General features: G+C 33.7%; 1 protein-coding gene across 1 annotated transcript in view; it reads left to right on the forward strand.

The window, feature by feature from the left end:
- Positions 1-24,131, forward strand: part of EYS (eyes shut homolog) — a 1,424,867-nt gene that overhangs the window by 120,605 nt on the left and 1,280,131 nt on the right. Inside the window, exons 6-7 of the mRNA XM_058554077.1 lie at positions 13,161-13,326; positions 22,309-22,448. Coding sequence (XP_058410060.1) covers positions 13,161-13,326; positions 22,309-22,448 — 306 coding nt within the window. The remainder of the gene's footprint in view (positions 1-13,160; positions 13,327-22,308; positions 22,449-24,131) is intronic.

The following is a 24,131-nucleotide window of genomic DNA, read 5'->3' on the forward strand; positions in this document are numbered from 1 at the left end:
ATTTGAAGGCTCACATAATTAGACTTTCCAGGGGCTAGACCAAATAAGCATTTAACCAGAGGCTCAATATGATCATGTGTCTTCTAGCTCACTCTGAAGTAGCAACAGTGGCCTCTTTGAAGTTCCTAAAAGAACCCAGGCATGCTCCTGTCTCAGGTCCTTTGTCTTGAATATTTTGACCCAAATTTCTAATTTGTGGAGTTCTTTATTCTGTTTCAGTATTTTCTCAAGTGTTTGTCTCCTTGGCAAGTCCTTTCCCTAGACACTCAATCTAAATTTTGCATACTCCCTTCCAGCCCATACATGTCATCTCCTTTTCTGTTTTTTATTAACAACTATTGCCATCCAGCTTTCCAGATAACAATATAGTTCTTCGTGTAGCTTTTCCATGGTCTATGAGACTGTATTAGGCCAAAATTTAAGCTCTATTTAAGATATCTTTATTTCTTGATACAGAACTAATCTTCTTCCAGAGAAGGCAGCAAAATTCTAGCAAAGGCAAGTTATGCCAAGTGTAGTGTAGGGGAACCTATTTGTATATGTAGGAAGAGCATGGACTTTTTTTTTTTGTATGAAGAGCATGGACTTTTATGTAGGAAGAGCATGGATTCCATAAACTGACCAAAAACAGACCTCTTTCTTAGTAATGGGGTAGTCAGAGCTAGCTTGGAATTTAGGGATAGGTGCATTTGTTGAAAGGTGGAAAGAATTATGTGATGTACAAAATTCCCCTCAATAATGTTTTTTTATGTAAAAAAATTGTAAACGTCAACAAATCAAAGAAAGGGACATGGGATAAACTAAGTATGTTATGAATGCTCAAAATATTAATTTACAAAATACACAAAATGAAAACACAAAATTCACACTATGATCTGCTGCTAAAGCCTAAATTGAACAGAAAGCATTTTCTATTAGCCCAAAACTAGATTCTAAGATGCCAAAGAGACCTTCTGACTATGCCCCAATCAGATAAACACACCACTATTTTCATTCTTTATCAGTCCTCAGACACTTTCTGCAGGTGTAGGGACTGGAAGGGTAGTGCGGTAGTTTGTGCTGAGAAACACAGACATCTCTGGGAAAGAATAGCTAAGGTCAGACACAGAAGATCCCTAGAATAACCAAGTGTGATTGTGCCCCTGGGGGAAACTTAGCAAGATCTAGAGACATTTTTGGATGTCACAATAGAGATTGGGCTGCTACTGGCATCTGGTGGGGAGAGGCCAAGTTTGCTGCTCAGCATCCTACAGTGCACATGACAGCCCTCCGCACCAAAGAAGCATCAGATCCAAAATGTCTGTGTTCCTAAGGTGGAGAGAACCTGCCTTAGAGGGAGTTCAGGCTGTGGAAGTTGGAAAATAGTAAAACTTGTTCACAGAAAGAAAGATAGACTTTATGAAACTTTTGAGAATCTCAAACTTAAAAAAGAGAAGCTTTGGGGCCAGCCTGGTCGTGTAGTGGTTAATTTCACACGTTCCACATCGGCAGCCCGGGCTTTGCGGGTTCAGATCCCGGGTGCAGACCTACGCACTGCTCATCAAGCCATGCTATGGCAGCATTCCACATATAAAATAGAGCAGGATGGGCACAGAAGTTAGCTCAGGGCCAATCTTCGTCACCAAAAATAAAAAAAAAAAGAGAGAGAGAGAAGCTTCTGTCTCAAACTAGCAGACCATAACCTAGGATAGATTCCAGACTGAGAAGTCTTTTCCTGGTTTAAGCGGGCCCTGCCTCAGAGAATTAGGTGCATATAGTTGGTTAAGTCAAATTGCTTTCCTATTATTTTCCTTCCTTTTTTGGGAACAGTTTAGGTGCTTTCAGTTCAGAAAGAAGAATATATATACTGCTTGGTCACAAACTCTGCTTATCAATCCTTCCCTTTGAACTACTCACTTAGATTAAATTTTCTTATTTTTTTTTTTTCTTTATTTCTATAATCAGACATTTAGATGAAAAGTTTGGAGGAGTTTTGTTAAGTGGCATGAACTAGTGTGATAATAAGAGAGAGCTCTCTCTACTTTGTTTTTAAGCAGAAAGGGAGGCAGGAGCAGGATTCCAGACAACATAAAACAGCTAAATTGAAGTTATTGAACTGGTGCAGTAGCTTCAGCAATGGCGTATAATCAGGAGCCACTTCAATAATCGCCTGATACGTGTATACCTCAGAGATAGTTATTCCTCTGTTCTTCTCTCTCTTTAATCAACATATTTTTCAATGGCTTTCTGAATCTACTTCATTAATTAGGTAATTGATCCACTCTTGTTCAGAGTCTTGGTAGGGAAATCGACTCCTGCCTAAAATAGTGTTAGAAAGACAATAGCGTCCTCACACTAGCATTTAACTTTTAACCCTTTTTCCTGTGTGTATGTTACTTCTTTATTCTGGTTATTCTATTACATATTTTGCTCATTAGCAAGATTTAGAGCCATAGTATCTGGAGATATGTTAAAGCCAGGTAACTAAAAAGGACTATCAAAAGTAGATGTGAAATAAACTGAAGGGATAGGTTTCATGAATAGTTCCTGAGAATCCAGAGTATGGTTGGCTGAATAATGACAGCCCCAATATGCCCATGTTCTAATCCCCAGAACCTACAAATGTTATCTTAAATGGAAAAAGAGACTTTGAAGATGTGGTTAAGACAAGGATCTTGATATGAGGAGATTATCCGGGATCATCCAGGTGGGACTGTTGTGATCTCAAAGATCCTTAAAACAGGGCTACAGAAGGAGTCAGAACAGAGAAAGTGATGTGATGACAGAAGCAGATTGAAGTGATGGTCTTTGAAGCTGCAGGGAGAGCCCACAAGCCAAGGAGTATTGGCAACCACTAGAAACTGAAAAAGGCAAGGAAACGATTCTCCCCTCAGATCCTGCAGAAGCAACCAGCCCTCCTGAAACCTTGACTTTATCTCAGTAGAACAGATTTCGGACTTCCCACCTCCAGAAATACAAAATAATAAATGTTTTAAACAGCTAAGGTTATAGTAATTAATATCAGCAGCAATGGGAAACAAATACACAGGGATTTCAAGAAAATTTATTTTTAACACAAAAATAAATGTGCTAGTTGAAAATGTTTAGAGAAGCTCTCTAATTGAACACATAAGTTTGAATATAGGAAAGATGATAGGTCCTCTCCAAAGATAAACATGAAACATAAAAAGAAGTCCCTCTAGGTTTATTCTTAGGTGAGATTTCCAGTTTTAGTTGAGTTGTAGGGCCGTCTGTACTAACCGACACAGGTGAATCAGTGCAGGTCAGCAAAATTAAAAAGAGCAAGATGATTGGTTGGTCGCCATCTCAGAAGGAATGGACTCATCATCCATTGGTTCAAATTCCACATGTACTTTGAAATGGTGGCGTGTTTGGTGGGTTCATTTGTCACCTACTTAGGGAAGCAGCGGGGCAAGCTCATAAAGTGAGATCTTGTCTTTTGACCTTTTGTTCCCCATCACTCAGACAGGACTGGCCCCTGCCTTTGTCGCATCCTGCATGTGTACATGACCTACTAATTTATCATCCACACCAGGAGACATTGCAGAGTGACACAGGGCCCTATCAGTTACTTGTCTGATATAACAGGCATTGAACTAGGTCTGGTTTATACTTGGAGCACTGTTTGGATGCTGTTCTTCCCAATATGGACATCTAAGTTTTATAAATTGTGATCTACATGGTTCTGATGTTATGTTTAACAACTTGTGGAGTAATGAATGTTTTCACCTGTCGCTCTAAAGAGACCAACAAAAGCATTAATTAGCAATGAGGCAATCCACACTACAAAGTGAGAACCACAGATAATTTACCATACAGCCGACATCTTGATTGTAAATATAATCTCAGGTATTACAGATGTCAATGGGTTAACTAACTTTCATTCTTCCTCAATAGGTTTTGTTGAAATCCTTAGTCAGGTGTCTTTATGCAAACTGTCTCTATCCATCTTTTTAAATCTCTTAGGTTTCTTTGCTTTCTTATTGTGCCATGTTACTAGTTGTTCTCATTGAAAGAATATTTTTTGAAAAACTACCTTGTCAAAACTCTGTACCCCCTGCACATAGTGTTGAACAAGACAGACCATGATCTTATCTCATGCTTTACAATAGTCACTCAACGTTTAGGTTTGATAATACCATCCACCTCTTATAAGGAGAATTATTTCCTTAGACTCACAGCGAGTAAGAGAGAGATCCACAGACACTTCGGCATACTTGAGTATACTTAAATATATTAAGTATATTTTCTACCTCCTTTCCCCAGCTCTTCATAATCTTTTCCTACCTAAATCTGTCATTGAGCAGAAAAGTTTCAGGAGAACTTCAGGCAGATGGATGGCCACTAGGGGAATGTTGTAGGTCCTGAAAGAATAGGAGAGAAAAATTTTTTTTGCTTGTTGCCATTGTATTTTGAATAGGTTTACTGTTAGTGAATCCGGGTCAGTCCCTAATCATTCTTGCATCTGTTATGAGGACAGAGAAAGGAATTTACTTCACTAATTCTTTGTCCATTACTAAATTTCCTCAGCCAGGTAGTCACCTGCAGGCCTAACTCTGTTTATCTTCCTAGCTGCCCTTCACAAAGTTAGTATGTCTTTTTGCAAGAAATCTGCCTCAACTTACAAAAAAAGTCCTTCTGACAATATGCTGATGGCTAGGACTCTTTACAATCAAGTGCAAAGTTTAATTACATAATTGTACCAAAAAGGCTTGATATGCACTATCGCCCAGTTAAATTCTTATGCAAAGAAAATTAAAATTACTCATCTCATTTGAACAGTGAACACAGAAATCAGGAAACATTAATTTCAGTTTTAAAAAATTAGATGCCTCTCTTCTTCTTGCTGCACAAAGTTCTAATTGACCAAGCACCTATTTTTAATACATGTATTCTGTCTCTTTAGTAATGATGTTAAGAGCTCAGTGATGTCATCCAGGGTGAATGAGCTGAACTTTAAAATGACCCTAACTGACCCAGAGAAGCACATTTTCCCTGAATTTCCTCATTAAAACTCCTGATATAAAAAGTAGGTATAGAAAGACCTAAAGGGATTTTATAATTACCTAGAATCACCCCCAAAGAGAAGAATGCCATGGCGAATTTTAATATTTTTAATATGGTCCAACTTGATCTCTTTTATGAGGGCTAAGAGTTAAAGTATGTCTTAAACTCACATCCAGCAACGAAGTGGGCTATTTCAATTCATCCCAAATTATAAATTTTACTCTTTTTGTATTTCAATATTATTAATCTAGCATATCTATAATTGTTTTCTACTTAATGACTAATAGAATTGATAGATTGATATTTTTTAATATTTCTCATGAAAGAAAATTTTCTAATCAATGCTGTAAACTTTTTAAAAAATTGAATTATAAATAATCTAATTTACTTTTGAAAGACTACCTCAATATGTCTACCATGACTTTAAACAAAATAAGTAAAACCATTTAGTTGATTATATTTTTAAGCCAAGGTCTGGGGAAAATCATATGTTACTGCAATGGCAATTTATTAGAAGGAATACCCAACAGTTGCAGAGAGTTATACAAACAAAATCAGAATTCATGTGATGTATAAGAAATTGTTTAAGAAATTGATTCACACAGGATATTTAAGAAAAAAATTCAATACTTTATTTGGGAAAACAAATTTAAGATTTAAGTTTCTGGATGTAAAAACTGAAATCAGTGAAGTAAAGACTGATTATACAAAAGTGATGTTGAAAAATTGTAACATTTTTTGGGGGAAGATTTAGTTCAAAATATACTTTTACAGATGGAAAAGATATGTAACACAAATATTTAATTTAAATATTTAGTTAAATAACAAAATGCCAACTAAAGGTGGGTTGAAGTAATATAACAAAATGCTATAAAATCTTGATTTGTAGGGCCATCCTGGTGGTGCAGCGGTTAAGTGCGCACGCTCCGCTTTGGTGACCCGGGGTTCGCAGGTTCGGATCCAGACACGCACTGGTGCACTGCTTTTCAAACCACTCTGTGGCAGCGTCCTACATAAAGTAGAGGAAGATGGGCACCAGGGCCAATCTTCCTCAGCAAAAAAGAGGAGGATTGGCATCGGATGTTAGCTCAGGGCTGGTTTTCCTCACCCACATACACAAAAACTTGATTTGTATTAAAACAGATGAATGATTAAATATTAAACTAATTTTTCAACTACTTATGCAGGTTAAAGAGGATATTTGAGTCACTCTTAGCTTAAGGACATACTCTTCCTGGAATGCCAATTTTATCAAATATGTCTAACTATGCCATGAATAACAGCATCAATTAGAAAATTGAAAATGCTGTGGAAACAAAATTATATATATATTTTAAGGTTGAGATATTGTTATTTACCCAGAAAAGATGAAATTAACTCTAGTCGTCCCTCAGTATCCATGGGGGATGTGTTCCACGACTGCACTCAGATACCAAAATCTGCAGATACTCAAGTCCCTTAGATAAAATAGCAGAGTGTTTACATCTAACCTACGCACATCCTCCCGTATACTTTAAATCATCTCTAGATTATTTATAATACCTGATACAAGGTAAATTCTATGTAAATACTGTTATGCTTTATTGTCTAGGAAATAATGACAAGGAAAACAGCTGTACATGTTTAGTACAGTTGCAACCGTCACAGGCCTTTGATCCACGGTTAGTTTTAGCTGCAGATTCGGAACCCAAGAATATGGAGGGCTGACTTTATAGCAAAAAAAATAAAATAAAATAAATGCATAGAGTCAATATAAGTTATCTTGAAAAATAAAACTAAAGCTGTTTAATTCCTTGTTTTATTTAATGTTATATCGCTTATCGCTATTAAAAAAGTTTACACTGGAATTTATCTGGGAAGAAAATTTTAATAGGGATTTTGGTTTTCCACAGTCATTTCTTTGATCACAGATTAAGACAAGTGAATGTTATCTAGCCTCTGAAAGAAAGATGAAGATATCAACTGAAAAAAGGGAAAGAGTTTTAACACTATTGTAAATAATAAAGGTAATCATTTCTCCTCTTTCTAAGGCTATTTAATACATTTCTAAAATTGAATGATATTTGGCATTCAAGGGCGTAAAATGTGTGAGAGACAATCACTGGGGTTTAGTATCATGGAAAAGGCATTTATAGCCTGGCAGCCAAAAGTTGCTTTAGGAGTGAAGACCCTCAGCCCATTTTCACAGTTCTTTGAGACTAATTGATTCACCCTTGAACATGAAAGTGTGACTTTCTTCTGATGATTTTCCATGCTGTTTCTAATTTTCTTTATTTAATTTAAAGCAATGATAGGAGTTTTTATAACAGATATTGAATTTAGGAGGTTTAAAAACAAAAGTCCTTCAGGGGGAATAAATACATTAGAGAACTGGATAGCCTTGGAGAATTTTACACTTTATCCATACTGACATAGATTTTACAAAATTTGTATATTTAAGAAGGGGGAGGAAATGTCTCCTAACAAGTAAACACTTTTAGCACTTGTAGATTATACATATATGTGTGTGTGTGTGTGTGTGTGTGTGTATATTTGACCTTAAACAAATAGACAGCCAGTTATTTCTCCAGCAAAAATGGTTTTATTTGGAATCAGCAAAGAATTGCAATTTGGAGACTGTGACCATGGGGAGCCACTTGCAAGTCCCCAGCAGCAGAGCCAGGAGAAAGTCTTTTATAGAGGGGAAGAGGAAGTTGGGAGGACCCTCCTACACAAAGTGCCCATTGGAGGAATTGAGAGTTCCATATGCAGTGACTTTTCATTGGCTGAGTTGTGACAGGCTCTCATTGGCTGAGCTCCTTGCCTGTCAGGAAGAGGAAGTCTGTCTTCTTCCTTCTGGGCTCAGCTATTGACATAGGGTGTGAGAGCTCCCCCTTTTGGCTTCCTGACTCTGTTTTAACGAAGTTTCTGTTTATTAATTTCTGCTGCATATGTATATATGTACAGTAATATATATATAAAGTAATATATACTATATATTAGTAAAGTAAATTTTAATTATATATGTATATATTATATATACATTTATATTAAATTTATTTATATTTATATATGCTGTGTGTGTCCTTAAAGCTAAATTGAGTCTCTTGTAGGCGGCATATCATTGGATATTTTCCAATTTTTTCTGTGTGGATTCATCACTGCTCTTTCAAAAATCATTACATTTCTTTAAACTAGGTAGAATAAGATATTTTACAAATAAATAAAATGTTAATGATTTATTAGTACTAACTTGAGAAGGGGAGTGAAAAAAGAAATGGCAATGTGAAGAGTAGGAGTCACAAAAACAATATAACTTTGGATTTATAAGATTTTATACTTCAAACTTTTAGTGATTATATTACTTTTGTGTCAGTCAATTAACACTTGCACCAGTACTCCTTCTATTGAAGAATAAAGAAACAAAAATAAAGTAAAAGATGATGGGATTTGAAACCCAAGTATATCGGTTTATGTTCTAGCCGTGTGAGAATTGAGGTGTATGAACTTAAAAAGAAACAAAATTCATAATTGTCATCTTCCTATCTGAAGTATAGAACAGAGTACAATAAGACTTACTCTATCAAGACTGTTGAAAATTCAAGTGAAATGAATTACATAAGATAATGTTTTGAACTTAATCGAACAGTGGTAGGGTTTATATGTATGGTAAAATGTTATCTCACAAACACGCACACACACACACATCAAGAAAGAAAGATGGAGTACCCCTTATCCCTATTATTAATATCTTCATTATATAAAGTAAAAAATTCTACATATTCTTATACAGTTTCTAAAAATGGGTAAATGCTTAAAATGAATATAAATAGAATCAACAGAGAATATAGATGTTGCAATGATAGGTATAAGCCACGATTTGGGGAGATAGTTCCTTTGAGAGAAAGAAGTTTAAAATGCTTAATACAGTACAAGAAGCAGAAAATCTAAAAGAAACCATTATCTTGCCTAAGAAATATGGCTGTTAAAATAAGAAACCAACATCTAGAGTTGTTTTTAAATCTTCTTCATCCTATCAATCAAAATTGGTTTCCCTTTATAAAAAAGAAAAACCTTAAGGAAAACATCATCAAATACATTTGGCACATGATATGTTAAATCAGTTGGTTAGGGTTATAAAATTGTTATGAATATGTATTTCGTGTCAATCAAATAAAAGTCACAAAACTCTGGTTCTGCAAAATTTGCTCCTTTCTGATGTAACATATACTGACATGTGATACAAGAAATAGATTGCTTTTCGTTTTATGGACAATTTTCTTGACTCTCTTGCTTCTTTTTACTGTCATTGTGAAACTACTTCATCATTGCCTTAATTTCACTTTTTGCTTACCAAAATTATGCTCTCTCAAGCTTATTGAAGTTCAAAGTCAGTTCAAGTTTAGTTTTCTAATATGTGCCAGTTAATTAGTTCACTGTCAACAAGAAGATAGATGTTCGTTTCCAAATGCACGTATGTATATCCTCACCCCCTGGCACCCCACTCACTTCCAAAAGAAATAGCACAAATGCTGAATTGTTTGCTGTTTTCAATTTTTGTATATAACCTGGGAAGTCAAATATAGGACAAACTAACACTGCCATTTTCTATGTATATTTTTATTAGCAATTTATAAACACTTGTTTACTGTAATGTGTGTAAGGATCGTTGTCTTACAGAAATATGAGCTATATATTTTGTAGGGTAAGGGCCAATTTAATAAAGTTGATAAATATTTCAAATTTGAAACAACCCTCAGAAAATGAGTTTAGTCTCACCTATAGATTGAAGAAACTTTTGATAAGTGTGTTAGGTAGGTTATGCTGGGATATTAACCCCTCGCAAACACACACACACACACACACATTTCAGAGGCTGAGAAACAGAAGATCATTTTTTTCTCCCATCACATGTCAACTGCAGCTCTGTCCTTCATCCTCCTTCATTTCAGGAATAATACTTTGAATACATAATCTCCTTAAGGCAACCAGCCATCTCAGTTTGCCTAGGACTGAGTGCCTTCACTGGACACAGGAATTCAATGCTAAAAAAAGTAATGTCCTAGCCAAACAGTTGAGTTGATCACCCTAAATCCATTCTATCACAATAAGTGAACCCATTTTATATAAAGAGAGTTCTATTTCTATTCCATGGGTAAAGGTTGAAACTTATGAATGTTGAAATCTATTTCCAGACCACCACCAATTTTCTAACAAATATTTGTTACCTAATCCATGAATTCAATGGGAAGTAGTATTAAAAATAAGAGTAATTTTTAAGGCATTAATTCCAAGTATTAATTTGGGGAGTCAAAAAATCAAATAGCTAACTGAGCATTTCCATGTAAACTTTTTTTTAATCCCCTTGGGTCCAAATAAGGTTGATGGAGAAAAATTAATATTGTCATGTCACCTGAGGTCACTGTGGAACTTTAGGTAACTTAATGACAAAGAAGACCATTCATTCTACTGGAAATTAACTTCAGTGTAAAAGAGAGGCCACTTTAGAGTAATCGAAGTCCACGAAGACACCAATCTGGTCATACTAATGATTCTAAATCAGCAACCTGTCTTTCCATCTAAGTTTATGAGAGCTAAGAAAATAGTGTTTAAATAGGGAATGAGTATTATATTAGTCATCATATCCACATGAATTCAGAATGAGTGCCTTTCCTTCATTAGCAGCGTTTTCGAAATTTCTACTCAAAAAGAAGGAATTTGATTTCTTTAAAACCATCTTCCTTGAATAAAGTAGCACTATGCAAAGAAAACTTCATGAATTCATGGCCAATTTAATAAATAATTTTCCACAAAAATATTATTAAAGTATTATCAGTTGTCAAACATCCTCCACCATATGACAATTATCCCTTAGAAATATCATCTGGAATATGGTTTTCCCGATAAACTAGAATGAATCCACCAAAATAAAATTAATCTACAAGAAGAACTATGCTGTATTTTCATGTTTTCTCTTTTTCCTTCGCTGCTAGAAAGCTAAGAGCTGTTAAGGGATGAAGTTTTTGTTTACTTGTTCAAAAACCTCGCCTCTTCCATCTCACTATCTTACTTTACTTATGTTCTGCTAACCTGCTTTAAAGGTTGTATTGTACATCTGTTGTCTTGTTGTTACTGTGGAGTGTGTGTATGTGTATGAATTCTCACATGAACACACAAGTCGTGAATGAGAGGTCAGATTCAGAAACAGAACTGTATCACCGTACCTCCTAACCTCTACGTGTGGGCTAATGAAATAAGTTGCTCCTAACACTCATATTGTTAAGTCAGATGGCAATTTATTGGTATAGTGATACTTTATAAATGGTAATAAGAGCACCAACTTCCCATCCCGGATAATCCCCTGACTTTATAAATGGTATTAAGAACACCAATATCCCATCCCAAACAACCCCCTGTAAATCCAAACTTTATCTGAGGTCAGGATGCCTTCACAGTGTACTCATTCAGCATAGAAGAGTCTAATGACTGAGTCTAATGGTAAATTGTCCTGACTTCCCTTGAAACCTGTCATGAGGGACTTTGATTTTTTTGTTCAGAAAAAGCCAGAGCCCAATTTTGTTTCCAAGTATCCTTCAAACTAGCAAGATGAGCACCACAGCACCCCTGTGAGCAGGGATCCATTGCTCCCTGTCATTTTGCCTGGCATCTGTCATCATTAGTTGGTGCCTACTCCTTACTGGTCCACCTCCCCCAGAGTTATGACAGAAGATGTGAAGTCTTATTTCTAAATGGATCACTCCTGGGTTTGCCAGACAGAAATAAACATTGTGTATCTTGGGTGCAGCTGTCTCTGTTATTCTTAGTTTAAAACATGATCACACACACACACAAAACCTAAGAGATGGCTTAGTGTCAGTGAGGTTTTGGTTTTTTCTTTTGTTTTAAGTGAAGAGACGACTCTACAAGGTCTTATCAATACAAATAATATGCTAATTTGCTAAGTTTATTTTGTACAGTTATAAATTCAAATCTACTAGGCCTTCTTATATTTTACCACAATGAAGATCACAATCCAGTAAGAGACAATGTTCACTAACAGTGAAGATTGGCTAATACCATTCATAGAGTTTAAAATTATGTGTCTTAGTATAAAAGTGATGGGTTAAAGCTTTTGGTGATCTCAAGATTTAGAAATTTAGCATAGAATTGTATTCTCTTGGTAGCCATTCAATGTAAGTAAATGATAATTTTTCAGAGTACTTGTAATCTTTAGTGTTGATTCCAGTTACTTATATGGTCATTTATAAACTAATGTAGAGACTTAAAATACTTTAACATTCATACTTTGTCTAGCCATTAGGAAATTGTATGGTAAATCCAGGTAGAAGGCCATCACGACTTGAAACAATTAGAACGAAGCTTACTTAGTGTAGTAATTGCATTAAAGGAAATATCAGATGTTAGTGATTCCTTGTGCCCCATGACTCAGCCATACTTTCCTCTGCCAAACTCGGGGGGAATTTGCTTATTGGAAACTCAGAGAAGTAGAAATGATTGTAGGGTATGTTCTAAACAGAATATATAGCTGTAGTCTGTCTCCAGGGCTTAAATTTATCTTGTTGGTCTATGTCATCCTAAGACCTCAGTCAAGCAGCATGTATTAAAACTTAATGATGGCTTGAGTGTGACTTGAAATTGTTTAATTAATTTCATTGTGGATATAAACCAGATATGAATTCTGTCTTTGAAGATACTAGAGATTACCACAGACAAATCACAAATATCACAAGTTTTACTAAAATATTTTCAAATGATCTAAATTAAAAAAAAAAAAAACAAATTTGAACAGTAACTTGGCATTTCGCTGTGTTAATCCTATTGTGACACACATATTTTAACTTGTGTGTCTCTTAATTTATACCATAGTAATTTTTAATTTGTGAAAAAAAATGTTATAGCCCAGCAAACAAAAGATAAGGGACTCTTGTAGATTGAGGAGTGAGTCAAAGCCAAAAGAATAACACATAAGCATTTTGAACATGAATATGATGAAAAATGGTAAAAAGAGAAGATACAAGAATAGAAGGAATAAGCAAAGTGTGGTATAAAAGGTGCATCCTATAAACTTTGATTTAGTAGTTTTAGAAATTAGCTCTGTATGGGAACATAGTTCCATAAGGCATCTATTATTTTTCGTTACTTCCTTTTTCTAGTATGTATGCACTTCAGAGTGGACAAGAAGTTCGTGTGGGTTTGTAAAGAATGTTTGCTTAATTCATCTGTATCCCTGCTGCTGTGGAGCCACAAGCCATGATATTTGCCGAGCTAAAGTTCCTCATCCTCCTCAATTTAAATATGTGTGGCAATTGGGATTTACAGGTAATTCAGTTATTTTTTCTTTTAATTTGCCTGAATTGCTTCAAAATTTATTAGGTAAGTATTCATTTTCCAACCACATAAAATATTTTTTATTTCAAAACACAAAATAAAGTAAAAATGAATGTAATACACTTGTTCTCTGATTTGTTCCTTGAACAGACATATGTTTAACACCTACTACATCTAGGAATTCTGCTTGGTGCAAGATATACATTTGTGAAGAAAACCACAGCTATTCCCTACTCTCATAGATCTGACTATTTTTTGGAGAGGAGTTACTGGACAAATACTCACAATGATGTAAATTGAAATAAAATGCTCCAACCGCTCATGAAAGCTTATAACCAAAGAATCTGTTTTAGAAAAAACAAAAAGAAAACACGGGCACTGGGAGAGTAAGTTGGGAGGTCGGATATGGTTTCCATGAAAAAATGACGCTGAACAGAGATATGGAGAATGAGGTCGTGGTAGAGAAGTTGGAGAAGAAAGCATTCTAGATTCAGGGAATTATATCTTTAAAAACACTTTGTTTCAAAGGGTACAAAGTTTCAGTTATGCAAGATAAATAAATTTTGGAAATCTACTGTACAACATAGGGCCTATGATTAACAATACTATACTGCATATTTAAAAATTTGCTAAGAGGGTAGATCTATGTTAAATGCTCTTACCACAAAAGGAAAAAATAAAAACAAACAAAAAAACAAAGGGGGAGTGGGAGTAAATTTTTGAAGGTGATGGATAGTTTTATGACATTGATCGTGATTACGGTTTCATGGGTGTGTACAGTCACGTGTTGCTTGATGGACGGGGACACGTTCTGAGAAATGCGTTGTCAGGTGATTTCATCGTTGTGCAAACATCACAGAGTGCACTTACACAGACCTAGATGGTGTAGCCTACTACATACCTGGGCTATATGGCACTAATCTTATGGAACCACCGCTGTATATGCGGTCCGTCATTGACTGAAACCTTGTTACGCGGTGCCTGACTGTATATACTCCAAACACTTCAAGTTGTATACATTAAATATCTACAACTTTTTGTGTGTCCATCATACCCCAATAAAGCAGGTTAAAAAAACAAAAACACTAAGTTAGAAGAGATGAATCCTTTGAAGGCCTGCTGGAACTCTGAGACCAAGAGTAAAAACAGGACGTCGGGGAGAAGGCAATGCCAGAACTCAAATGCTGGGCTAACTATTTAGCGTTTTATTCTAAAAGAAATAGGACATCACTGTAGAGTTTGACACATTAGGAAAAGAAAAGATCAAGTGGAGAAATAGATTGAAGAGAAGAACCCTAGAGAGTTAGTTGGCATCATCTTGGGAGGTGATGGAAGCTTGAGGCAATTGGAAGTTCTTGTTTACGAATTGTATACAGAGAGCAAGTGACAGAGATGTTGCAGGAATCCTGGTTTTCTGGTCTTAACATGTGAAATAATTCCAACAAGTAGTATTTTAGTAAATATATTTTAATTGTTTGAAAAAAGGCAGTTCCTATTTCAAAGTCCATTTTGATGAGCATAATTTTCTGTTGTTTGATTACATTTTGAATACTGTTTGACTTAGCTCATGAAGATAGATACACATTCTTAAAACTGTATGGTACTTCAATTAATTATTTTAAAGAATATTTTCTCTGTCGATGATATTTTGGCATTATAGTTTATCAACAATCAGGAAATTAGTAGATATGATACGTCTGTTCTCAACTAATGGCTTGTTTTATTCAACTGACAGGAGTTGCACTTATAAGACTACTCTTACATTAAAACAGTGTTGAAGTAAACTAAAAATTAGCCTTTTAAACAGAAGACATGATAATTTATTTTATCATGCTCATAAATTGGTATTCTGGAGTTAACAACCCCTAACGACAGAAATAGTTATCGGTTCATTAAGCAAATCACATTCAAGACCAAAAGTGGGAGAAGAGAGCAGTGACTTGTTGATAATATTATGTTAGTGCTAAAAGGAGCTTCAGAGACTGTGTTATGAATACTTACTATTTTACAAATGACACAATTGAACAAAACAAACAAACAAGAACAACAACAACTGAGGTTAGAGAAGTTCCATGAAATATCTGGTCTCAGGACTATTTAGGGATTGTGTTAGCCCGGTGGTTTAAACCTTGGCCACGTACTATAATCATGTGAGGAGCTGGGAAGACATACCGCTGCAGCGCTTCTGCTACAGAACAGTCAGACGGGAATTGTCGTGAGGTGGACGCAGGAGATCTTTAAAGGCTCCCCAAATGCTCTTAATGAGCAGATTGAGAAACGTCATCTGCTGTTACCAGCCAGATCAGTTCATGGACTTTGGTGCCTGCATCATTTTTATATTTGATTTCCTTTTATCTCAAAGTGGGAATAATGCATGCATACATTTAATTTTAAATATTAAAATTCTTTGAGAACTTTAATTACTAAAAGGACTAAATGAGTAAATGACTAAAGGGAACATGTTCACAAAATAGCAAATGCATTTTTTAGGAAAAACAGAGGAAGTAATAGGAAATTGAATTGCTCATGGATAAATCATCTCTGAGCAAACACAGTTAATTTTATGAATGACAGTAGTATAACACATACATTTTCTTGGACACGGGGGTAATATGAAGTCAAAATTGCTCATGGACAAAGCAGCTTTGAGCAATTATCATCAAAGCAATATAAGTGTATTTAGTCTTTATCCCTTCATGAATCTATGTTCAGAACTTAATGAATATAGCTTATTATTAAAAAATAAGAATTACGTGACCTCCACATCTGAGAATCTAAATGACTTGGGCTGTCCAAGCAAAAGAAACCACTGTGATAAAGCTCAATTGTCAATAAATTTTTAAGTAGAGTGACCCAAATTCCTTTTTAATGTCAGTACAAAGATTCAACAATGCAAATTCTGTCAGTAAAGTTTCCAATACAAAACAGAATTTAGGATAAATGAAAAAAAACATGTAAATAGAATTACACGTCTTACATAATTCTTATTTTTCCTGCTTATTGCTGTTAAGATCTTATTTCTTTTTTTTTCTCATAAAATATAATTGAAGAAGAACATTAAAATCAAGCTGGTAAATTTGCATGGGGTGCATTAATTTTACCAGCAGTAAAATTATTTTAATTAGGAGATTTTTCTACCAACTAAATGAAGTGTCTTACACGCCCAATCAATTCTTGCCAATGTGATTGCTCTACAAAGAAGGGATGGTAATTAATTAGAAGAAGCCCTTTCAAGGACAATTGGTCTACAGTGCACAACTTGTGAAAGAGCTGACATACACTGTTTCTTTTCAATGTCATCATCTATGTTCATTATATGTGCTATTAGGTTTGAGAAAAGGAGATACTGACAGAGTGGATAATGAGTTGTGAAGTGAAATAAGATAATACGAATCATGGTTAAGAAAAAGGGAAGTCATAGCGAAAAAGAGAGAAGTTTTCTTTGAATACTTTTCTTTTTTAAAGCTTGTGATCATTATAGTTTAGATAACTGAGTTAAACATATACATTTAAAAACATTGAATATGTGCCAGTGAACTTTTTTTTTCTAAGTGAATAGTGATTACTGCATTTGGAAATTGATATTGCAAATCAATATTTACTTTCAATTCTCTCTTTTTCCTTTATGAGGTAGTGGACCTTACTTATGGTAGAAGGTATTATAAGATATTACTTTTAACCTATTCACTATAATTACTTTTGTAATTCTATAATGATTATTGTTAGAGGAGGAAATCCTGTATCTCTGAAGCAATCTTTATCAAAAGTGGTTTTCTGACCGTGCTGCTCCACTCTCAAGGCCTCTTTTCTATGTGCATTAGGATTTTAGGGCCTTACCTCAAGATTTAACAAACAAATCTGAGTTTTAAAAACCAAATGTAGTTTAGTGCTTTTCACTTATATTACATATAATAATGTTTTCAAAACATTTTTACAGTAACAGAATTCTGTTAATTAATTAATAGACTAAATAGAAATAAATGGTTTTCATATACAGATAAGAGCTAATTAAATGATACAATGGAAAAAAGATTTCATGTAAACAGCCGTTAAAATACTAAAATGCCTAGGACTAAAATTAACAAAAACATGTAAGTTCTAAATTGAGAAAACTTTAAATATCACCACAGTATAGTTATGAACACACAAAAGCTGAAAAAAAAATTCTAAAGATACACCAAGCTGTTGGAGAGGAGAACTAATGTATTAAAGATTCTAAATCTCTGTATCATTTTATGTATTTATTAAGATTTCAATAAAATAACAATAGTGCTTTTATATTTTTTTTATTTCTTTAAGTCCATATGGAAAATGAAATAAACAAAGCCAGGTATAATCCGGAAAAGTGCTTTGTGTGGATAGGTGGGGTAGAGATTTAGTTCTGCCAGATATTAAAGCATATTATATAGCTTCAATAATGAAAAGCATGATACTATTGCATTGACAGTCAAAAAATATGTAAAATACAAAGTCCAAAAATAAATCCAAGTCATGCAGAAAATTTGACATATGATAGAATAGCTATTTCAATCATTGGGTTAAATAGGAACTATTTAATAATTGATATCAAACAACTGGATAGTCATCTGGAAAAAATGTCTGATTTATATCTTACAACATACTCTGTGTTAAATTTGTATTGATAAAAGTTTTAAATATAAACATTAAAATGATAAAAATTTCAGAAAAATTTTGGAGAATTACATTATAAATTTTGATGGGGAAGGCCTTTGTAGTTGCCAATCAAAATTTAGATGCCACAAAAGAAAGAAGACTGGTAAGTTGACCACATGAAAAGCAAAAACGTCTGCTTGTGAAAGAAGCAGTCAAATGGCGAAAGAAAACTGTACACAAGGCATAGAAAGCATTCCTAAACATGTGAGAAAATGCTCAGCTTTACTCATAGCAAATTTTAAAAACACTGTAAATATATAATTTTTCTCCTATAAGTCTGGCAAAAATTTGAGAGTTTGACAACTTTGTAATTTTGTCCATTGCTGGTGAAATGTAAAGTGTATGTGAGCACTATACTATGTGAGCAGGGCAATTTTGCAATATCCGTCAACATTATAAATGTATATACTGTTTGACCCAGCTGTCCCATCACTCGTGCTCCCATCCACATGCTAAGTAATATAGGTGCAAGACTCCATGGCATCACCGGTTATTAGGGCAAAGGAATGGATACAGATTCAGAAATGATTGTGGAATGTTCCTAGTACTGATATGATAAATCAGTGATTTATATCATAAAAGGAAAAGAAAGGAAGGCAGGCAATAATGGAGAATCGTGTATATATTAGGCTATCTTTTGATTCTTTATAGTCAACTTGTGATTATCTGTCTGGAAGCCTTTTTCTATGTTATTTGCCTCAAGTGTTTTCTGAATTTCACTATGTTGGGACTTTTGGAGATTATATTCTTTTTTTTAATTGAGATATAATTGACATATAACATTATATTAGTTTCAGGTTTACAACATATGGTTCTATATTTGAATATATTGCAAAATGATCACAGTAAATCTAATTAACATCCATGGCCACACATTGTTACAAATTTTCTTCTCTGGTGATAAGAACTTTCAAGATTTCCTCGCTTAGCGAGAAAGATTTTCCTTTCAAATAAACAATACAGTATTATTAACCGTAGTCAACATGCTGTACATTACATCCCCAAAACTTATTTATAACTGGAAGTTTGCACCCTTTGACCATCATCACCTATTTCCCACATTCTCCACCCCTGCTTCTGGCAACCACCAATCTATTCCCTGTATTTATGTGTTTGTTTTATTCTTTTCTCTTAGATTCAACATATAAGTGAGATTGTGGTGTACTTGTCTTTCTCTGTCTAACTTATTTTACTTAGCATAATACCCTCGAGGTCCATCCACATTGTTGCAAATGGCCAGATTTCATTCTATTTTTATGGCTGAATAATATTCTAAAGTATACATATACCACATCTTCTTTATCCATTAATCTATTGATGGACACTTAGGTTGTTTCCATGTCTTGGTTATTGTAAATAATGCTACAATGAACATGAGGGTGCAGATATCTTTTCAAGTTAGTATTTTTGTTTCCTTCAGATAAATACCCAGGAATGGAATTGCTAGATCATATGGTAGTTATATTTTTAATTTTTGGAGGAACTTGCATACTGTTTCTATAGTGGCTGCATCAATTTACAATCCTATGATTGTATTCTTGTTCATAAGTGGGTCACTTGATAAACCCTTTTATTTGGAAGCATGTCGTTCAATTTTTAGGCAGTTTCTGTATTATTTCACTAATAATTCCTCCTTTCTGTTTTCTTTTTCTGTACCCTTAAGTCCAAAAGTTTGATATTGCATCTCCTAAATTGATCCTCTCGTTTTCTCAAAATTTCTTATCTATTTTCCATTTCTTTTCATTTTGTTCTATTGTCAAAATTGTACATTTTCATGACATTCTGTTCTTTTATGTAGGTAAAATAACTTTTCTTGTAACACTAATATTATAGTTATGATTTGTTTTAATTTTCGTCTGTTCTATTTGGTGTCTCAGTTTTCTGTAAGTACTTTTAATGACAGCTTGTTCTTTTTCATTTGGAATCTTTCTGCTGAATGTTGGGTGATCATATTCAATGGTGAGGACCTAAGACTTATTGGAAGCTTGCCATGTGAAGATGGGCTTTGATGACCAGCAGTTCTATTAGAGAGTTGCAACTTGACAGCTGGCCCGTTCACTGGGGGAACCCCAATAAGCTTGGTATCCTTGAGGCAGGATCCTCTAAGATTCTCTTTCTCCTGAGAATAAGCTTTGAAAATTATTTGTCTGTGGGCCTGGGGGAGGTAAGCGAGGGGACAGAATAACTATCTGGATTTGTGATTTGGGAGAGAAGCTATGTCAACTAATTTCCCTGTTTCCAGAACCCATCTTAGGACCACCTCTCAGGTACCTTTAAGTCCTGAGCATCTCAAGATTTCTGCTAGGTAGATGAGGTTGTTTTTCATAGATGTGTCCTCTAATTAGACTTTTGTGTTTTGACTATTGTCATTCTGCTAATTTAGTCACTACACCTCCATCATCTTTCCAGCTTCTCAAAATTTGTGGAAAATATTTACTCACATTGTCCCTCCTCGCATTCTCTTTGTGGACTAAGCTGTTTTATCTTTTTATTACCTCCTTTTTGAGGCTTTAGGAGGAAGAGGCAATAATATCTCAGTTAAATCCAAATGTTTAATCAGATACATCATAATGGAAAACTCTATGTTTGTAATTGGATAACTGAGGTGAAATAGATAAATTCCTAGAAAAAATAGTAGTTGGCAAACTGATTCAATAATAAATATAAAATCTGAATAATCCTATTAGCTCTAAAGTAATGGAATAAAATAATTTATAAAAATTTTTCCACAAACAAAAACTTTGGAAATATATGGTCTTCTATCCAAGTTCTCCCAAATATTCAATATAAAGTTAAATCTAATACTACATAAACTCCTCTAGAAAATAGAGAGGAACACATATCAATTTATTATAAGGCTGGTATAACTATATTTGAATTATTTTCTCTCAGCACATTGAAGATATGATTTTTATTGACATCATTAAATTTACTGATCTTTTTTTCTTTTGTGTCTGATCTGCTGATAATCCCATTCATTGAGTATTTTATTACTAATGTAGAAATAATTTTATATAATCTTAAGATTATAAGCAGTCAAGTTACACTGGTAAAGTTGAAAAGGTTTGGAACATTCTGCATGGCTTGCTGACTTCTTTCTTTTTTCCAGAGTGATCTGTGAGATTTCTAAATGAGGTCTGCTCACAACAGGAAGATTTCAGCTTGTGAATCATCTCTACTTTACCATTCAGTTACAAGTTACACAGCTTACATGATAGTTTACAGGAAGTCATGTCTCACAAACCATAGATTTTAGGTTTGTTAACCAGAAGCAATCCTAAAACAGGGATATTAGCTAGAGGATTCTGTGGATACATACTATCTCCCTAACAAATATTCTTGTTCTCTTTGCTAGGAAGTTTAGTTATGCTTATGAGGAGATTGTATCAGGTCTCCTATGTTCTTTCATTATCTGGGAATATTACATCCATTGATGAAAGATGACAGGTTCTCAACTCAGCTTAATTAGCTCCTTTCTCCTCACAATTTTGGGATTTCCATTTTTATTCTTTTTGTTTTTACAGTTTTCCGATCTCTCATTCCCTGTTTCCCTATCTGTTTACCAATTATAGTCATCTTTTCCTATAGATGCTTCAACACATTTATCCTAGATGTGTCATAGTCTTATATGGTAATTTTAAGTTTGGGACATCTGTGTGTCTGTTTTTACTAAGTTTCCTCTGAATATAGATCACATTCTTTTGCTTTTTTGCAATCTCATTTTTTATTGTATCACAGTTATGATGTCTAATGTTAAAGTGTGTGGTAGCTAAATTATAAATGTATATGTATACATTTGTATATATCTATACCTACACACATACATTCACACATTCCCTTCCTTCCTTATTGTCAGGAGACTAAGATCATTTTTCTATTGTAAATATATTAACGATTTTTTCCCAAATTTCTTTTGCAATGATTTCCTATGCAACTACAATATAAAAAGAATAAAGGTGATTTTCTGTATAACATGTATTATGTTTATAGTTATTACATCATTTTTACAGTCATTAACTGGAAATTTATTTGGCATTTGATTATTTTTTTAAAAAATGCATTGTCTTGGAAGGTGTGTCTCGTTCTGAAGCTCTATTTCTCAGTCCATTTTTAAAATGAGAGGGTTGAGTCTTATTCTAAGTTTCTTTTAAATTTAATATTTTATAGATATAGAAATGTATTTTGTGGTGGGTGTTGTCAAATTGATCTTATCAAATAATTTGACAACTGTCTTTAACAATTCAAAGTGAACTCAAGTTTGTGAAAAGTTATTTAATTTTTCATCTCTTTGTTTGAAAGGATCTAAATGTGAAAAATGTGAAGTGGCTATTGATGCCTACATCTTTCTCGCTGCAAACTGCACTGAAGATGCAGTCTGCAGGAACAAATCTGAAGACCTTGATTATGTATGTTGGTTCCTATGTGAAGGAACAATGGAGGTAAGGTAAATTTATGTAGTAGTTTTTCATTTTTCTCGTTAACTCTTAATCATCTGATTTGAAAAAAGCTAGAGATGTTGAGGTTGCAAATTCAGTGTTCAAGATGTGCATAGCTTAAATATAACTTCATAAACAAATTCGCAGCAATCTACTTGGAAATCTTTTAGTTATGTTTATAATACAGAGAGGTAATAAAGAGTTTTGACGATGATTTTATCGCTAGTTTTTTGTGTTCTATTCATGTTTAATTTGCTAACTGATTAAAGCCTCTCAAACACCATTGTGATTGTACCACCTTTTTGTTTATAGATCATAAAGACCGTTGTCTTTGGGAATCTACTTAAATCTCTGGGAGATTTCTAATCTCTGAGCAGTCTCACCACTAACAGTTCTGGGACTCAAAGCAAGAATACAAAGAGTTGCCCTCTTTTTCCCATCTCACCTCCATCTTGTACAAATTAGGGTAATATTTTCAAACAAATAACAATAAGAAACAAAAATTTTAGGATCTTAATTTTAAACAAATAAGGAACTTTTTGTTAAAATGATTCAGGAGTTTTTCAACAAATTTAGAGAGTTAACAGAATATATGTAACCTCTCTTGTCTGGACACAACCTAATTTTGTCATTTTATAGAAACAAAAACCATATTCGAATTTTATGTTTGTTATATCATTCATATAAAATTTTCAATAAAGATTCATAAGCTCTTTTCATTATGGATAAATCAATTAACTGTGAGCCAGCTTTATAAAAAATAATACAAGTGACCATGTGCTTCAGTTACAACCATCTAGAGAGGCGTTACAAATACAGACAAACAGACTCCAAATTCCTCAGACCTATTAATCTCAAGTATGTCCTCAAACATATCTTTTTCTATGTTTGTTTTTAAAATTCATAAGCATAGGTACTATGCTTAATATACTTTTACATATATGTATTTAGCCAGTCACAGATACATGATTACACATTGATGATCAAATTAAAGTTTTTATCTTTAAGATGCATTTAACTTTATTAGCATATTAAAGAACATTATATATTACATTAAATTTACTAATTAAGTAACTGTATACTTTCTCTTAGGAAACAAACAAGCAAATCATATTTATTATCTTTTCTAAATATTTATATTTCTCTGTATTTTAAAATAATTACCAACTTTAAAGGAACTAACATTTGTTTTTTAGATGCAAGAGAAAACACAAAGATGGCAATCTAATAACTTTTTAGCTATTTTATTTTTTCATGATCACACATTTTATATCACATTGACAACCTTTATTTTAGGCAAAATAAACATAAATATACATTAGTTGACATTTGCACCTCCTAATTTCCATTCTGTAAGGAACAGGGGTAATTTGAAACTATATTTAGAGCCCAATATTTATACATTTTTCGTATATAAAAATTGCTCAGATATCCAAAGATGATTTATTAATTCAATTTAATATCAGTATAAGGTCTTGATGTTGACCAAAGATTTGGAAATTTCAATTTACACCATCATGCTAAGTCCTTGTGATTTGTAGTATCATCAATGAAACATTCTAGTACATCGATGTAGTGGAATCAATTAAGATTCACAAGGTTAAACCCTTTTAAATTATATCCATTATTAAAATTTCAATTATTTCAATTTCATATTTTTATAATCATAAACAAGCTGAGGAAACA

This window comes from Diceros bicornis, chromosome 14 (assembly GCF_020826845.1).
Source record: "Diceros bicornis minor isolate mBicDic1 chromosome 14, mDicBic1.mat.cur, whole genome shotgun sequence".
In the NCBI taxonomy this organism is placed as follows: Eukaryota; Metazoa; Chordata; class Mammalia; order Perissodactyla; family Rhinocerotidae; genus Diceros; species Diceros bicornis.